The 15,939-nt window shown below is 43.8% G+C and overlaps 2 protein-coding genes across 2 annotated transcripts; both read right to left on the reverse strand.

Annotated features, from left to right (window-relative positions):
* Positions 1–490: 490 nt before the first annotated feature.
* Positions 491–6,702, reverse strand: tyrp1b (tyrosinase-related protein 1b). Its single transcript, XM_020100392.2, has 9 exons — positions 6,543–6,702; positions 5,445–5,803; positions 5,053–5,161; positions 4,225–4,438; positions 3,774–3,978; positions 1,566–1,733; positions 1,112–1,291; positions 872–1,018; positions 491–801 (listed from the first exon to the last, which is right to left on the reverse strand). The coding sequence occupies exons 1-9, from the start codon at positions 6,554–6,556 to the stop codon at positions 596–598; spliced, it is 1,602 nt and encodes a 533-aa protein (XP_019955951.1). The 5' UTR covers positions 6,557–6,702; the 3' UTR covers positions 491–595.
* Positions 6,703–7,492: 790 nt separating this feature from the next.
* On the reverse strand, positions 7,493–15,675 carry LOC109637814 (retinitis pigmentosa 1-like 1 protein). The gene is made up of 5 exons (XM_020100391.2): positions 13,960–15,675; positions 12,568–12,885; positions 11,815–11,932; positions 11,050–11,160; positions 7,493–8,287 (listed from the first exon to the last, which is right to left on the reverse strand). Exons 1-5 carry the CDS (start codon positions 15,194–15,196, stop codon positions 8,113–8,115), a joined length of 1,959 nt encoding a protein of 652 aa, XP_019955950.2. The 5' UTR covers positions 15,197–15,675; the 3' UTR covers positions 7,493–8,112.
* Between the last annotated feature and the right edge of the window lie 264 nt (positions 15,676–15,939).

Raw genomic sequence — 15,939 nt, forward strand, 5'->3', positions numbered from 1 at the left:
GGATTATTTTGCAGTGTTACCTCAGTAAGTGTCCAAATGTTTGCAGAAATATCAAATAACTTATACATTGGTTCCTGTTTTGCAGTAACGTGTTGTAGCCACAGGAGGGCTGTGTGTGTGTGTGTGTGTGTGTGTGTGTGTGTGTGTGTGTGTGAATGAATTTGATCTAATTCATTGGTTGGAGCAACATTAAGTGATGTGATTTGCTTGTTGGCCTCAGGCTTCAGACAAGCACATGTGTGCCTGCAGCAAAAAGCCTCTAGTATTAATTATCATTCACTCATATCTGCATGAAAGTGGCAGAGATGAAAAAGCAAAGCAGGAAATTATTTTTGTAGATTTCAAATAATGTCAAGCGTCATGAGTTTAAGTGAATTCAAGTGGCCAGTAAATATATACTTATAGCTCATTTCATTCTCCGTTCCAGACCATCTGACCTCTTGGCTGCAGCCTGATGTCTTTAATTTACAACAAAGACACAGACTCTGGCTCTGACACCAGTTCACCTTTATTAGAAGAAGTCGGGGTATTTAAAAAAAAGAAGAAAAGAAACAAATGCATGACAATGTGAAGGCCTCTCTACAAAGGCGTGGTTTCAGACGACAGACTGCGATTTGTCCAAACGCCGGTCGTCCTCAGAGTAGCGTCGGAAAGTCTCTCCCAGCAGCGGCTCCAAAGCCTCGGCCGATCGGTAGGAGCGGGCACGCACAGCGCAGGCGATGACGCCGCCCACCACCGCCACTACCAGCACTGCCGCAACGATAGCTATGGTGATGATCTCAGACAGGGTGTAAGCACGAGCTATGGGGGGAAGAAAAGAAGGTCACTTGACGTAACTGCTGTTTGTGTCTGTATGTGTGACGCAACTCACCTGGCCACTGGACCTCGTAGGAGTATCCCAGGTTTTCTGGGGCAGAGACAAACATCTCGGCGTTGGTGACAGGAGGCCAGAAGGGAACCATGTTGGACCTGCGGTTGTGCCCAATAGGAGCGTTCTCCTCGGGGTACACTATTTCACCTGCAGAATGAGGGGAAACTGGTTCATCCATCTTTTCATACTGTACAGTGATTTATGTTCCTGTGTCTGCTTCCATTTCAGTCTGCATTGTACCTGGCGCGTGCCGGCTCAGCCACTCTTCAAAGACGGCGTCGGTGAAGGTGTGCAGCAGGACAAAGATGGGATCGTTGGGCGAGAGGTGAGTCTGCCCGCCCGTCCCATTGAGGAAGAGGTGGGCCAGGTTGTGGAGGCTGCGGACCACCGGGTCGTACATCCCCTGAGGGGCGCTGTAGCCTAGAAAAATATAGGATGGCAAAGGCAGTGAAAGAAAGCACTGATTTACCCAAATTAGGTCGAACAAATGCTGTGCTGGAGTGAACCATATGTGCATGTGGGTGGAGAATCTAGCTTGTGCATGTGTGTGCGTTTGTTTCTGGCTTTGTGTTTGTATTCGTGCTGTCACGCTGTACTGTGAGCTGGGGCCTGAACAGCTCTCCTTTGGTTTCGATGGGAGGATGTTAAAGCTGAAGTGCCGCTCTCGGTCTTTCTGACCCTTGTCTACACGCACCTTCTATGGTGTTCCTGAAGCTCTCGGAGGACGTGGAGTAGTAGGGCGGCGTGTCGAAGGTGTTGAGCTCCAGACAGTCCAGCACGTCCTTGGGCTCTGGCAACCTCTGCACCATGGGCCGTGCCACGTTGCCCGCGGGGTTCCTCCTGATGGGACTGGTTTCTGAGTCTGGGGGGTGAGGAAGGACAAAACCGGGGCTGAGGAGAACTATAATTTCCTCTCTACTCGAAAACTCAAACAATCAATTTTTTATTTGTTTCTTTTGCTTAGCGGGACGCTCGGATTGTAAATCCGATTCTTCCCAGAGGTCCCTGCAGAAATGGAAGGAGAGATTAGAGATGTTGTATTATTAATCACTTTCTAATTCTGTGTGGGAGACGAGACTGGTTTGATCAGTCTTAAACATGACAGGATGGCAGTTTTCTCCTTTAATTATTCACTGAAAGTCAACATTAGTGAGTGGGAGCTCTGTGAGAGTTTTCTTTTTTTAATTTCTATTCTCATGCATGCATGATCTCTTTCTTTTTTTATTTCCTGTGCTTCCGCACACGCACGCAAGCACACACACACACACACACACAAACAGAAGGCTACATAACTGAGTTATCTGTCTGTTTGAAGACTATTCCCTCAGATCAAAAGAACCAGCCGACTGCTAGATTCCTCTCTTCAACAAGCACATGCACAAATGAGGCAACCCCCCCCCGCACACACACGTACACACTCACACACACACCCTAACCCATTTAAGGAGATGTTGCTTGTTGACGCAGGAAATACCCAGGCCTGTCATGACTCTCTAAGGGGATTAATGAGACAGATCACTCGGCACAGTGGCCACTCACATGTTCTACCCATTACAGAATTTCCTCCGCTTTTTCTTTTAAACACGTGCATTTGTTCGAAATCCCCCCCACCCTTCTCCTGCTTTGTTCATGTGTTTGTAGCCAGAGCTCCGCAGCGAAAGCAGATTGACATTCTTCACAGTTCAAGATAGAGAGAATACTGCATGATTTTAAAGGGTTTGACAAGAAAAACTGAAGGGAAAGTAGTGATTTAGCAATATAATCTGGTGCCAGTGTGGAATTAGATCCAATCCCTGCAAATCTAAAGCACCTAAAGTCTGTCTTATTACAGTTCTACACAGAGGTCTCTTATTCCAGTCTTAACCACTTGATCCATCAGAGGAATTAACGCTTGCAAAAACAGAGGCGGATTCAGGGGTGGGTCCGGGGGGGAGGCACTGGCCCATGGCTGAAATCTGATAGACCCCCCTCTCCTTTCAGTAGTCTTAAAATAAACAAATAAATAAACTAGTCACTTAAAAACAATACAAACAATAAATAGGACGAGTAGTTAAGAATTTTATGCTTGAACAAGGAACAATTTTCAACATCTGTTCAATAATGTGTAGCTTTGCTCAATGCTGTTTAGCTAACAGTAAACAAATACGAATGTGCTTCTTGTCCCTTTTTCACACTTAAATAAGTGAGCAGGAGCATCTCTTTTTTAAACCTTGGTAACTCCGCTAAAAAAGGCAATTGACTCCTCACTCATTGCCAGTTTGTCTATTGTTTCCCTTTAGTGTGCCATGTTCCATGTCACAAATGCACCGACGACTGAGGTGCTCTCTCACCTTGCTGTCTTCCTAAATTGACGCTGGACCCGGTGACGCGTTTCTGTCACTGCCGATCTGAGTCAGAGCTGATAAAGACCCGTTTCTACTTCAGACTCATTTGACACGGGAGTGGATGCAGATTGTCTCCATTCCCATTGTGTTAGTGGGTTTTTTACCAGTTGAGAAGGCTCTTGATGGATGTACCTTCAATTGACCCCTTTGTGTAAATTTTTCCCCCTTTATTGACCCTGATTTTGAAAAAGCCACTGTGCAGAACAGCTGTAGGTTCTGATAGCTGCTGCAGAGAAACGAGGGTCACAGAATCAAAAATGTGTTTTTAAGATGCACTCTGGAGCTAAGAAGGGGATGTTTTAACAAGTGAAGTAGTTTCAAACACACCGCACTAATAGCTAGCAATAATGCTGCACAACAGCTGGTGGTATTATTTATAGCAGCTTATGTTCTACATGTTCCTTTTATGAGCTCTTTGCCCTTTTTTCTGATGCAGCTGAGACTAGTGCTCCGTATATCAACGCAGCTCTCTCGCCGAGAGCCGTACAGGGCGTGTTTCTTTCTGCGAATGTCCTTACTGTTGCACACGGTGCCCAGCGAGTCGTAGTCGTCCACACTCTCGCAGATGACCCTCCACTGGGAGAACACAGAGTTGGTGCTGATGGAGTTCATGTCAAAGCTACTCCTGGCTCCCATCAGGTCGTCCGTGCAGATATCACAGTCACTGCCGCCGATGGCAAAGTTCCAGTAGGGCAGGGCAAAGGTGGGTTCACCCAGCATGTCCTGCGTGGTTGTAATAAAGGAAGAAGGCAGGTGTTAGTGGCAGGAAACAAGACATTTCAATTTCCTTTTCCTCTTTCGCGTCTGTCTGTTCCCCTTCATCCCTGTTCCTCCCTTGTCCTCTCGGATTGCTTTCTGCTCCTCAAATCCCCAAACTCTTTCCTTTTCTCCTACTTCCTTCATCCCTCCATCCGCCTGAAAGCTACCCCTCCTCCCTCTATTTCGTCTTCCTCCCTGCTCCATACTCGCCTGCATGTCTCTCTCCAGCTGCAACAGATGGAAACGGTGCCAGGTGACAAAACCTGGGCCCTCGTGGGAGAAGTCTACACCTCCAAAGCTCGCCTGGCCTGGCCCCAGGTAGGTTTTGCTGACAGAGTAGTAGTGGCTCCAAACAAAGTAGTTGTAAATGGTGATGTTCTCGAACTGTGGGCTGTTGCCATCGGGCCCAAACACCTCCTGGTACCTGGGGAAGGAGGGAAGCAACACATGTCCCCTTTTTTATTATTTCCAACACAGTGCTACTGTTTATTCCCTCAGTTTCAGTTACACAGCCATGTCGAGAGTGAAGCTATAACCAGCCGTTAATACAGGAGACATTTCATTTTTTCATCGGGAGGTTAAAAGGGCTCTTATACCTGCAGCTAAAATTTGCTCAAAACGTTAATAATACTTAATACTTCAAATTTCAGGTGATTTGGAAGGCGATTATTTATGAACAGTTACTTAATAGACGATGAATTTCTTTATTCCTTCTTACTCATTTGTTCTTCGACACACAGCTTGAAAGAAAGCTGCCATGAGAAATATCTTAAGATCTTACTGATAATTATCAAAACACAGCGTGGGTTCACCCTCAGCCATATTACTGAGCCAGACTCTGCTAGACGGAGAGCCTGCAGGTCCTCGATTAAAGCTTGGCTCTTCGTTTCTCAGTCGTACCACAAGAGCAAAGACTGGCGCAGATCAATTTTCCTTTGAAGCTAGCTCATTAAATCATTTTTTATACAAAAAATGTTTATTCGAACAAAGCCTTTACAGGTTAAATAGAATGATGTAACCACTAAAATGCTTACTTACCGTCGAGTACAGATGACCAGGTCAGGGTGGATGGTCCTCTTAGCTTGGTCCAGAGCGTTCACGAATGCTTGCTTCTCCGACGCGCTCATCTGCATGATATTCCTCCTCACTGCAGTTGGGTTAATGGGACAGAGGAAGACAGCGGGAGCAGAAAGTGGAGAGAAGGTGTCAAGGAATTGTTGAGGTGTGGGAAGACAAAAGGAAGAGGAGCAAAAAGAAAGTGTTATTAAAAATTAACACAGACATTTCCTTTCCCTAACAATAAAATGTAGCTTTTATTCCCTCGCTTGGTGTATTTTGAGGCCCACTGAAATGTTAACAGTTAAAGTAGGAGGTAGAGGGGGAATTATTAGGTCAGTGCTGAATTTAGACACCAGAGTTCGTCCTCTTACCCACAGAGATCCTCTGATCACAGTTCGGTCCGGACAGCCCGTGTCGGCATCCCCCGCAGTTGTAGCCACTAAAATTTCCATTGCACTGGCAGGTGCGGTTGAAAAACCTCAGCGGCCACCTCTCCCTGTCGTCTCGCCCCGCGTAAGGATACTGGGGTCCGTGGCGCCGGTTGTCTGCTGCAATGGACACACACTGCCCCCTCCCTGTGCTGGAGCCACACTCGTCCCCAGCCACCCCTGTAGGGGACGGGCAGCACTGACCGCTCTGCAGCCCCTCGGGGGTAACACACTCACGGGGGAACTGGGCCAGCGTTTGGGCGGCACACAGGGTCACCACCAGGAGGCCAGCTCTCCACATGCTAAAAATCCAGGGAGAAGGAAGGTGAAAAAAAGTATTTTAGGTACATTTTGTTCACTTATGCACTGTTAGGTGTCTTTGCCTCATAACCTGATTTTAACCTCGGTTTTACTTTATAACTGTTCTTGTGTGACTTCAATCCACTGCAGACGCACACTTCAATAAAGCCCAAGAACAACACACTCGGTCTGTGTTCTCTCGTTAAAGCCATTTGTCTTCACATTATTCCGAATCTTCACTTCGTGTGCACCCCTGCGAGCAGCACAAGTCGTTATTCATAATTCACAAAGCCATTAGCTTTCAACTCTCCCAACTTCAGAAACGAGGCTCTTAACAATAGATGACAAGAGATGATCTGCTTCAACCTGTTTCGCGGTTTGAAGCCGTTTGAAGCTTGTTGATTGGGAATGAATGAATGGAGACAAATCATTTCTCAGGAGCAATTATTTTACAACTAATCAGTCATAGCAACCACCCAAGTAGAGTTACCATTAAAATAAACGTGAGGGAAGAATGTGTTATGTGTTAGCAACATAGATGTTTTTTGACAGTTTGTTAGACATGATCGGCAAATAAAACTTTTCATTTTTTAATTTGGGCAGTAGCTTAAGTTTACAATACAATAGCCTCTTCATTTTAAGTTTATAAATGTTAAAGAATCCGTCATTTCCTGCGTTAATATCTTAGACTCATATTTTCATGATGTGAAACGGCTGTGTGTACAGTGTGTGGCCCCCTACCTCTGACTGTGCATGCTGCTCCTCTCCGTCTGCAGAAATGTATCCCCCCAAGAGTCGGCCCGCTTCCCGTCTCCCGGCTTAAATAGCTATTGAGCGCATGATCTGACCTTTTCCGGAGCTTGTGTAAGCACCTACAGTCACACAAACACGGTACACACACAAAGTACACATGAATACACTTGAGGGTTCAAGTGCTTTCTCAAACATTCATTCACATGCCTTGTGATCATAACCCAAACGACGCCAGTCTGTGTGGTCACTCACTATAAAGGGCTCGACTGTGAGAGAGGATTCATGCTCAAGTCGTATTTGAGTGACTTTAATGACTTTCAGCCCAGTAAAATCATGGTGATGCTTTGTTATCTACAGCGTTTTAGGGCGACTTTATGGGAAAACTTTATGGGAAAAAATAAGGAATTCAAGAATCATTTTTATTTTATGAGAATAAAGTTATAATTTTAAAGAATAAAGTCATAGTTAAATATGAATAAAGTCATAATTTTAGGAAAACGTTTCAGGTTAGAAAAAGGAATGTCAGAGGATCAGCTTGTAGCCTGCATTAAAATGAGGTATGTAATAGAATATCCGTGTAATATTATAGGTTTTTTCTCATTAAATTACTTTATTCTCATAATATTATGATTTAACTCTTGTAATCATATGCATATTATGCAAGTCTTTACTTCATAATTTTTTTAATTTTTCATAATACTACATTATTCTGGAAATGTAATGACATTTTCCATTTATTTTTGAAATCTCTAAATGTTTTATGATCTTTATTATGGCCCTAATATGTTATTGATGCAAACAGAGGGGAACAATTCTTGATAATTTGTTTGGAAGAAATTGTCATTCGTTCCCTGTTGTTATTCCATTTGTGTTTTCAAATCATCAGAAATTTCAACCCTGCCCCGAGGAACCAACCACCGAAAGAATTCTAACCAATGACACGTTCATCATTTTAATAATGGTACTCAAATAACAAATGATGATTCAAAGGTCAGGGGTTACACAGAATAAAAATCTAATCAAGTTTTAAACTTCAGTTTAATCATGACATAATGGCACAGTACGGTTCTGCCAAAGCTCTCTGAATAAATGGAACTGAATTACTGATAAATTGGGTCAAATGGTTCATGCCTGCTGCCCAGTTCACAGATTTTAACAGATTTGTACAACATTTCTTAACAAAGTCATTGTAGCCTACTGACATCAAACTAGACTCAAACCAGATTTTATTACATTTACACTCACATACATGCAGAGTATTTAAAGCACGCACATCCACTTATTCACAAGCCCGTTCTCAGCTGTTATTGCACAAACTTCCTTTCACATTCACACATTCAATGTGTTACGTATTTTCAATTTACACATACACTCACACAAGCAGACATCCGCACCAGATACAAACGTGTTACATATACAGTTGTTACAGTTGGAATCTAAGGCCGTCTGTGTTGGTTTAGGGTGATTCACTGGGTAAACAGGGATGGGGTACAGGGGAGGAGAGTGGCTTTTTGGGTTTTTATTTAGACACAGAAGGAACAGACAAATGGTTAGACCCCTAGAGGATGGAAGTCCTGAGGTCTTGTGAGGAGTCCAGTCCTGGTCCAGTGTTGGCGGACTCCTCTCTGGAGCCGGGCGGGATGTCCAACATGGCTACCGCCTGCTCCTCTGTGTGCGGCTGTTTGTTTTGGGCCAGGGTTGAAGCCACATCAGACGGGTCAAGTGCTGCTATCCTGGTAGAGAGGACAGACGGCATGTTGGCAGAGAGTAATGGATAAATTACAAAAAGGGGAAAAAGAAAGCGCCGCTTGATAGCACTGAAAATCAATGACATCACATGCAGCAGGAGCAGTTTAAACCAAACAAGGACAAAATGTTTGTTTTTACAAAGACCTGCTCCTTCTGCTGCGACATTTAACATACTAGTAAAATTCAAGCACAATTTAATTTGTTGTGTCTTCATTAAGTGGCTGTCGAATTGCTGCTTAATATGTCGCTGCAAGCAAACACTGATATTGTCACTACAAGGTCTTTTATCTAATGACTACGGCACCAGATGGAGACGCTTATAAGCTGTGGTGGAAGGAGATGGACTGTGAGGGAATAAAATGCCCAGATGTAAATAGAGGAGTTGACATTATTGACTAATTGCAGGTGACTATGTCCTGGGTGAAAGAAATAAATCTAAAAGCGCTCAGTACATTTTATGACGCCCTTGTTGATCCATACTGCCATTGTTTGTGCAATGGTAAAAGCATTGCATAGTACAAGATAAAATAGAGTCAATTTTTTATGATTATCTCTGTCAAGGAAGCTATGTTTTCTTCTCTGTAAGCCGGAAAACTCAAAAACTACTGAACAATTTCCAATTGTTGGCAGGTTTGGGGAATGACCCAAGGAAGAAATCTAGAAATTGTATTGAGGACGAAGGGATTTTATTCTCATTTTGTCAGATTGGACATTTTTCTACAGATATTGAGGTATGTTTAGGGGACTGATATTTTTAAAAAAGTGTGTGCAATTTTTTACAGGTCAATTTTAAAAACCTGGATCTAGTGAATTTAACTGTGCTTTCATAAGGGGATTGTTGGGCCTTTGCAGATGCACACGCTCCACTGTGTGCCGTCCTATTTTTATTCCTTTAACTCATGGATCTCATTTACTAGTATTGTTGGTTCCATCACAACCTGCATTCACCACGAGTTTTGAAACGTGTATCATATCAGAAAAGCCTATAGTAACATTTCAGTTTCCAAAATGTGTATTATTTGTGTATAGCGTTTCTCTTGGCTTCCACAGTTTGTATAAACTCATTGTATTTGTTTGATTTGCACTACGGCTTCTGTTATCCTCAGAGCTGCCGTAATGTTATTCAGATGAAACCACTGCTAAAGATGTGACTTTTACGTAGTGTTCTTGAAGTGACTTGTAGTTTGCTTGCAGTGTTTTACTGATTCAACCTCAATAGCAACTGGATTGTCACCGCTGCTCTAAAGGACACATTTCAAGATGACTCTGTCGACTGTTAAATAATTCAGTGTTGCTTTGTTATCGTCTGTGCTCAGCATGCATCAGATTTCACTTTGCCCCTATCACACTCTGAGACGTGCTCTCTTTGAATCACATACATTCATTTCTTTTTCTCAATCTGTCTTCTATCTTTTTCCTTTTATTTTTTTTCACAAGCACTTTTACCCCATACTCACACATCCCTTTGGTTTACTATTGATCCAAGCCCACTAGTCTGATTAGGAAAAATAGTGGTATTAACCATTAATGCTCTGGGTTCACGGGACTCGTGCGCTCATGTGACGCAGTGAGCAGCCCCACGGGCACATAACTTGGACAAAATAGCCAGGAGGGAATCAGCTGAGAAGCACACAACTGGTGGTTCCTCTGAACCACAAGCTTCCAGGTCAGCGCACCACATCTAGTCCGTTAACAATGGGCAAATCTGACATCTGGCTGGTGTGAATGACAGGGAGACTGACACTGTGGAAGTCGGTTTGCTGGCAGCTGAAAAATCAGACTATAGGAGAAAATGTGGGAGTGAGGGAAAACACCATGCTGATTATTTTAATCAGACAAAAGCTACACACTGTATTTAAAGCTGCTAATTTAATATTTAAAGATCTTTATCCTTATCTTGTTCGATCTGTCAGGGAAGGGTTGATAATAAGGTCTTCATCTCTGCTTTATAACATTTCCTAGGACATGTCAGTACTTTCTCCAGCAGTTTTGTCTGATTTCTACCTTTAGTTTAAGCTACTGCACTACCTGTTCTCACCCTGCTTGTTTGGAATGAGATGTTGTTTGGCCTGTGGTGATGATGGCTGTAGCATTTCTCTTTGAAACTGTAAAAGTGTTCTGCAGAAACTGAGCCGCAGAAAGACCACAGGACCCTGCTGCATAAAGAGCTGTTCGCCTGTTTATTCAAAGTTCGGTGAAGTACACAGAACCCCGAACTGCAGAATCAGTTGTTGTTGATATTGTGAATGTGCAGAGGGCTGGTCACCTGTTTATTAATATGGAGAGTATTGTGTGTCCAATTTGCATCAAGTCGGACTCTGCACTTCCTTAACAATACTCATGCTAAGTGTGACGGTGATAGGATGAACAGTTCTCAAGATATATGAGCCACAGACAGATTTTGTACTCAGCACCTGTAAAAGTTTAAACTTGTTCACCTCCTTGTCCCTCCACTGCGCTAATCTGCTTGGAAAGAATTTAAGTAATATTGTTATATTCAACTAGACACGTCTGGAACATTTTAAAACCATTATGTTAGACGGTGCTTCCCATCAGAATCTTCAAAACCCAAATGAGGAAATATCTTTTGAAAAAAGCCTTTGTCTCTTCAAGAGAGCGGTGAAGCCGCTCTAGAGGCTTTTTAATGTTGAATTTTCTTTCTTGTTAGTTGTGACCCTTCTGTATGTTTATGCTGCCTGTGCTTGTACACATCACCACTATGTAGATCTTTAAAATGTGAACATACTGTTGAGTGCCCCCGTTGCCTGCTGGCAGTGTGTCGTCACTGCAGTCCCCTCCTGTAGCTGCCTCTGGTTCAACGCACCCTTCCTCACATGCCCGCTGAGTAGCTGGGGTGCTGCACTCACACACACAAGGAAATGACACACAAAATCTCAGATATCACTGTTGTTGCTTACCACAGCCCTTCGACAAATTAACTGCTTGTTGCTCTGGGCCGAGTGGAAGAAATAATAAAAACCAGCAGAGCAAATAACTGATGAAAGACCATTATTTATAATGGCGGAGAGAAATACTGAGCACAGTCTTCTCATTTCATCATCTATCAGTGCAGAAATGTGAGCTGCAGCTTGGGCAACATCAGAAGCAATCATGTACCGGCACTGCCGTAAGTCCCATCTGTGATTGTGGCTCTGTTGGTGCTAAAGCAAGCAATCAGATGGCTTATTTCAGCTATTAGAGAGGAAGCATCGGGATGTGGTTGGTGCTACTTGAATGCAGACTAAGTATTATTTTGATTTCTATTCATAAAAAAAAGAGTCTGCTTCACAAAGATGGAGCCAGAACACAAACTCATGCTACAGAACATCAAGATTAGTTTTAATGGAAAATCTAATTTTGTATTTTGCTATTGGATGTACAATGTAGCTACAGCTTTCCAAATGATGACAATGGATGGCAGGCATCAGGATATAATATTGGCTCCAAGTCGAACAGTAGTTTAGGCCAAAAAAAGAGATAGATAAAGCCCACAGAGACCAATTCTACCTACTTGTTTTTGTTACGACATTTGAGGATGTAGATAATGATGACTGCGGTCTCCAGAACCAGGAAGACTGCAGCAGAAATGGCCCCAATCTTCCACGCCTCCAGGCCAAGTTCACTCCTCTCTAAATAAATTAATTCAGACAAATGGAGAGGAGAAAAGAAAGGTGTTGGATTAAGAGGTGAATGTATAGTAATTTACATCTGAATCAACTATTCCTCATGTGAACACAAGGGAGCTGTTCTGTGACTGAATCCTCATTGGGCATAGAAAGTGTATAACTTTTACTAAGGCTGATAATAGCATGGTCACCCACCAGTCAGAGCCAATCAAATGTAATCATTATAAACCGACTCTGCTGTAAGGAATGAGATTTTGGGGTCATCTGGATCTAAAACTTATACAAATATTGCTGTTGGAGTTTTGTGTGGAGCAGCATTCAAATTGTGTAATGAAATAAAGTAGTTGTACTATAACTGTGTACAGAGAACAGAACACAGAGTATTGGCCCTGTACCTGTTTCTACACCGGAAGCCCCTAAAATCTAAAAATATTGGCCGTCAGGCTATGAGATTGATTCAAATGGAACAAAATCAGCTCGTCCATCTGCACACTTTGTTTTCAGAAGCATAATCATGATTTTCGCTCTTTTTTATTGCTCTTACCAAGTGTTGCTGCAGAAATCTGTTATAATATAAACTATAATATAAGATACAGTTTTGAAATGACACCGTATATTAACTTTTTTTTCCATATGACCTGTGGTTATAGTTGAATCTTCCACTAGCTCATTGGTCTCCCCTGGTTCCTCCACTTCTGCCTGAGGGGGTTCAGCCAGAACATCCTTCAGTGTATTATCCAGCGTCGGGTGGGAGACATCAGGGTTGTGTGGCAAAATGTCATCGGTGGGGGTGATGATCTCATTGCCATGGTTGGATTTCTCATCACTGGGGGTATTTTCCACCGACTCCTCCCCGCCAAGGGATGGGCTCAGGGTGGGAGCCTGGTTCTCGGTGCTCCGCTCCACGGAGGCTTCAGCACGGTCTTCAGGCTCTGGGGCAGGGATCACCAGCATTTCTAGAAGAGCAGCATGTGGTATGTGACACACACATGAAAATGAAGCCCAGAGGCCAAGGTTTAGGGTTTGTGGAGAGGACCTATGGAATGTAGAATAATGCACAGATGTGCTGTAGCTCAGAGAAGCAGGTGAGATGAGCTCTGCTCCCCTGGAAGGCTACACTCAGATATTTAGTTCTGAAACATCGTCCATTTAACAGGTTTGCAGACAATGAGGTCCCTGATGGTGTCAATGTGTGTTTTTTACACATTCAAATACCAATTTTGAACATGTATCTCCACTAATTAACACAATGCTGTTTCTATCCCTGCGATGGCTGCAATCATTTATATGTTTTAACCTTAAGTCACTTGTTTAACTTTCATCCTTAGTTGGTACGGCCACTCAAATAGTTTTCAACATTTTACTCAGACACACGAACAAGGACAGGGAAGTGACTGGGCGACCATAGAGAGAGAGACACACACAAAGAGAATGCTCCCCCTGAAAGCTACTGTGTAATTCAAACTCTGTTTCTTAGTGAACTCCTATTCAGAATGAGTTTTAGTAATATTTAGTATTCACGGTAATATATTCTGAGTTGTAACATTTGCTCCACTAACCTGTTCTCCGACACTGAAAACATTCAGAAACCTCGCTCAGTTTCCAACCCAACTGCTAAAACAACAGGACACGTGCTAGCAGCCAATACTTAAGTAAAATGTATTAAAGGAGCATATAATCTGTATTTAAGAGCTTTCCTCACTTGATGTAGGTTAAGATGCAAACAATGCAAGTTCGACCAAAGCCGCTGAATTTTCGAGGGAATGTTTAAAGACAAATACCAACGGAGTTTTAGGGTTTTCAGACCCAATTTATGAACAGATTTTTACATACTCAGCAGCTACAGATGTACTGAATGTGAAACGAGAGGGGCAGCTAACATTTGGAGTTCATTAAAGAAATGGTTGATAAGTTGACAAGAAGATTTGAGGAAGTTTGGGACATTGTGGACCTACAAGGGGGCGTCCTGCCAGTTTCAGTCCTAATTTCCCACATTGCAAGTCTATTAATCAGAATTATACATATCTCACCTTGATCGTCTGTTTCGCCGCCATGTGACGTCTCCAGTGTGAACTGCTCCTCTCCTCCCGCGTGTTGGTCACCCCCCTCCTCCACCAACGCCACAGATTCCTCTTTTATTTCTCTCTCTCCATCTCTTTCTCCTCCTGCCGCCTCCCCCACATCTGCACCTTCTGTCCCTACCTCTCCGGCAGCTCCTCCCTCAACCACCAACTGGCCTTGTTGGTCCTTTACTTCTGGTCCTTCTGTGTCCTCCACTACCTCTTCCTCCTCCACCTCTAATGTTTCCCCCACTACAATTTCCGTGGTCTCTGTCTCTTGATTATCAGACGGCAGAACTGACGCATCACTTTCTACCTGAGTTTCTCCCTCTAGTGTTTCTTCCTTTACCAATACATCTGCTACCTGCTCCACAACAGCCACAGCCAGGTGAGAGTCAGACTCTTCCAAACCCTCCTGTTCTGCGTCTCCGTCCACTGCCACGCCCACAATAGCTGGAGTTTCCTCTGCATCTTGAGTTCCTGTTTCAGCTGCTCCTTTTTCTTCTGATGACACAACCTGCATAGTGTTATCCTCCACCCCTGTCTCCACTACTGCTGATTCCCCTGCTGTCTCTTCTGTCTCTGCAACCCCCTGACTGAATTCAGTGTCCAGAGACACATTGATAACCTCCGCTCCATCTCCTTCTCCAGTGTCTACACCTGTCGTGGTCTCCTCCACATACCCAGCTGCTGTTTCGCCCTCAACCTCTGCAATTCCTTTCTCCTCCTCGGCTACATCTTCAAATGCATCCACCTCTGCTCCCTCCTGCTCCTCTCCAACATCAATATACCCTCCATTGATTCCCACATCTTCACCCTCCAGCTCCTTCCCCACTACCTGCTCCACCACCTTGGCCTCTATGTTGGCTTCAGCCTCTTTTTTTTCAGTCCACGTTGCATCCTCTTCAACCACCTTCTGCACCGCTCCCTCATCTGCCTTCCCCTCGCCCACTTGCTGCCCTATAGCTGCCTCCACCACCCTCTCCAGCAGCTCCTTCAGCACTTCTTCGGCCCCACGACCCTCCACCTGCTCTGAGGCCTCCAACACAGCTTGCTGCACCTCTTTAAGGCTTGGAGGAGCCACTACTGGAACTACTTCTGCAGGGGGCAACTCTGATTCTCGGTGCAAGGTCTGGCCATCTTGGTGCGTGTCCACCATGGAGGATTGCAACGATGATGACAAACCTAGAAAGGAGGTATTAAACATTTTTGGTGGGTTGTAGCTTTGTAAACACTAGAATAACCTGAGTGATTTGTACTGTTTTATATTGATACTGATGAAATTGACAATCAGGGAGCAGATCCAAAGATTGCATTATTACATTCCTGTTTGTTTCTTTGCTCCTTCAGTCATTGACTCACTGATTCAGAATACAAAATAGATAAAGCATAATTGTAAGCACATAACATGTAGAGGCAAATGAAATAAAATTTGTGGTTTGGCATCGTACACAAATATAATCACATAGATAATAAAACCTGTATTATGCCACCCTACCTTCAGTTGTGCAGCATTGTGTTAACAAAACCACCAGGAATCCTTTCAAAAAGAAGTACTCCATGTTGTCAGAGAAACCATAAAAGAATACACTCCAAAACAATCAGTTTGTTCCAGGAAGACGCTTCTTTACCTCCTTTTTTTCCTTCAGCCTTGCTTAAATTTCATGCGTGTGCGTGTGGGTACAACGCCACAGGAGGTACAGTAGACTGAATGTGTAGACACTCGTCAGCTGGACGGTAAATTGGGCCTGGCCGGGGAGGGTGATGTTAGCAGGTGACGCCGATGCGAGGGAGGGCAAAAAAACGAACATCGCCATGTTAAATGTTGCCACCCCGAGGTGTCTTCGTACCACCATTTGTCTGCGCGAGAGTTTGGGGGGGGTTAAAGTAGCACTTCCGTGTTAAATGCTTTGGAGAGCCATACACGGGCTGTGGTAAAGCTCGGGCGGC

This window comes from Paralichthys olivaceus, chromosome 8 (assembly GCF_024713975.1).
Source record: "Paralichthys olivaceus isolate ysfri-2021 chromosome 8, ASM2471397v2, whole genome shotgun sequence".
In the NCBI taxonomy this organism is placed as follows: Eukaryota; Metazoa; Chordata; class Actinopteri; order Pleuronectiformes; family Paralichthyidae; genus Paralichthys; species Paralichthys olivaceus.

What these genes read in the sequence shown, in the direction of transcription:
- LOC109637814 (XM_020100391.2), bottom strand. Translation starts at nt 15,196, where the DNA reads ATGTTTAATACCTCCTTTCTAGGTTTGTCATCATCGTTGCAATCCTCC. An exon ending in CGGCGAAACAGACGATCAAG is followed by an intron (nt 12,886 to 13,959) that starts GTGAGATATGTA and finishes CTGCTCTTCTAG; the next exon opens with AAATGCTGGTGATCCCTGCC. An exon ending in AGATTCAACTATAACCACAG is followed by an intron (nt 11,933 to 12,567) that starts GTCATATGGAAA and finishes TAATTTATTTAG; the next exon opens with AGAGGAGTGAACTTGGCCTG.
- tyrp1b (XM_020100392.2), bottom strand. An exon ending in CTGGTCATCTGTACTCGACG is followed by an intron (nt 4,439 to 5,052) that starts GTAAGTAAGCAT and finishes CTCCTTCCCCAG; the next exon opens with GTACCAGGAGGTGTTTGGGC. An exon ending in CTACGAGGTCCAGTGGCCAG is followed by an intron (nt 802 to 871) that starts GTGAGTTGCGTC and finishes TTCCCCCCATAG; the next exon opens with CTCGTGCTTACACCCTGTCT.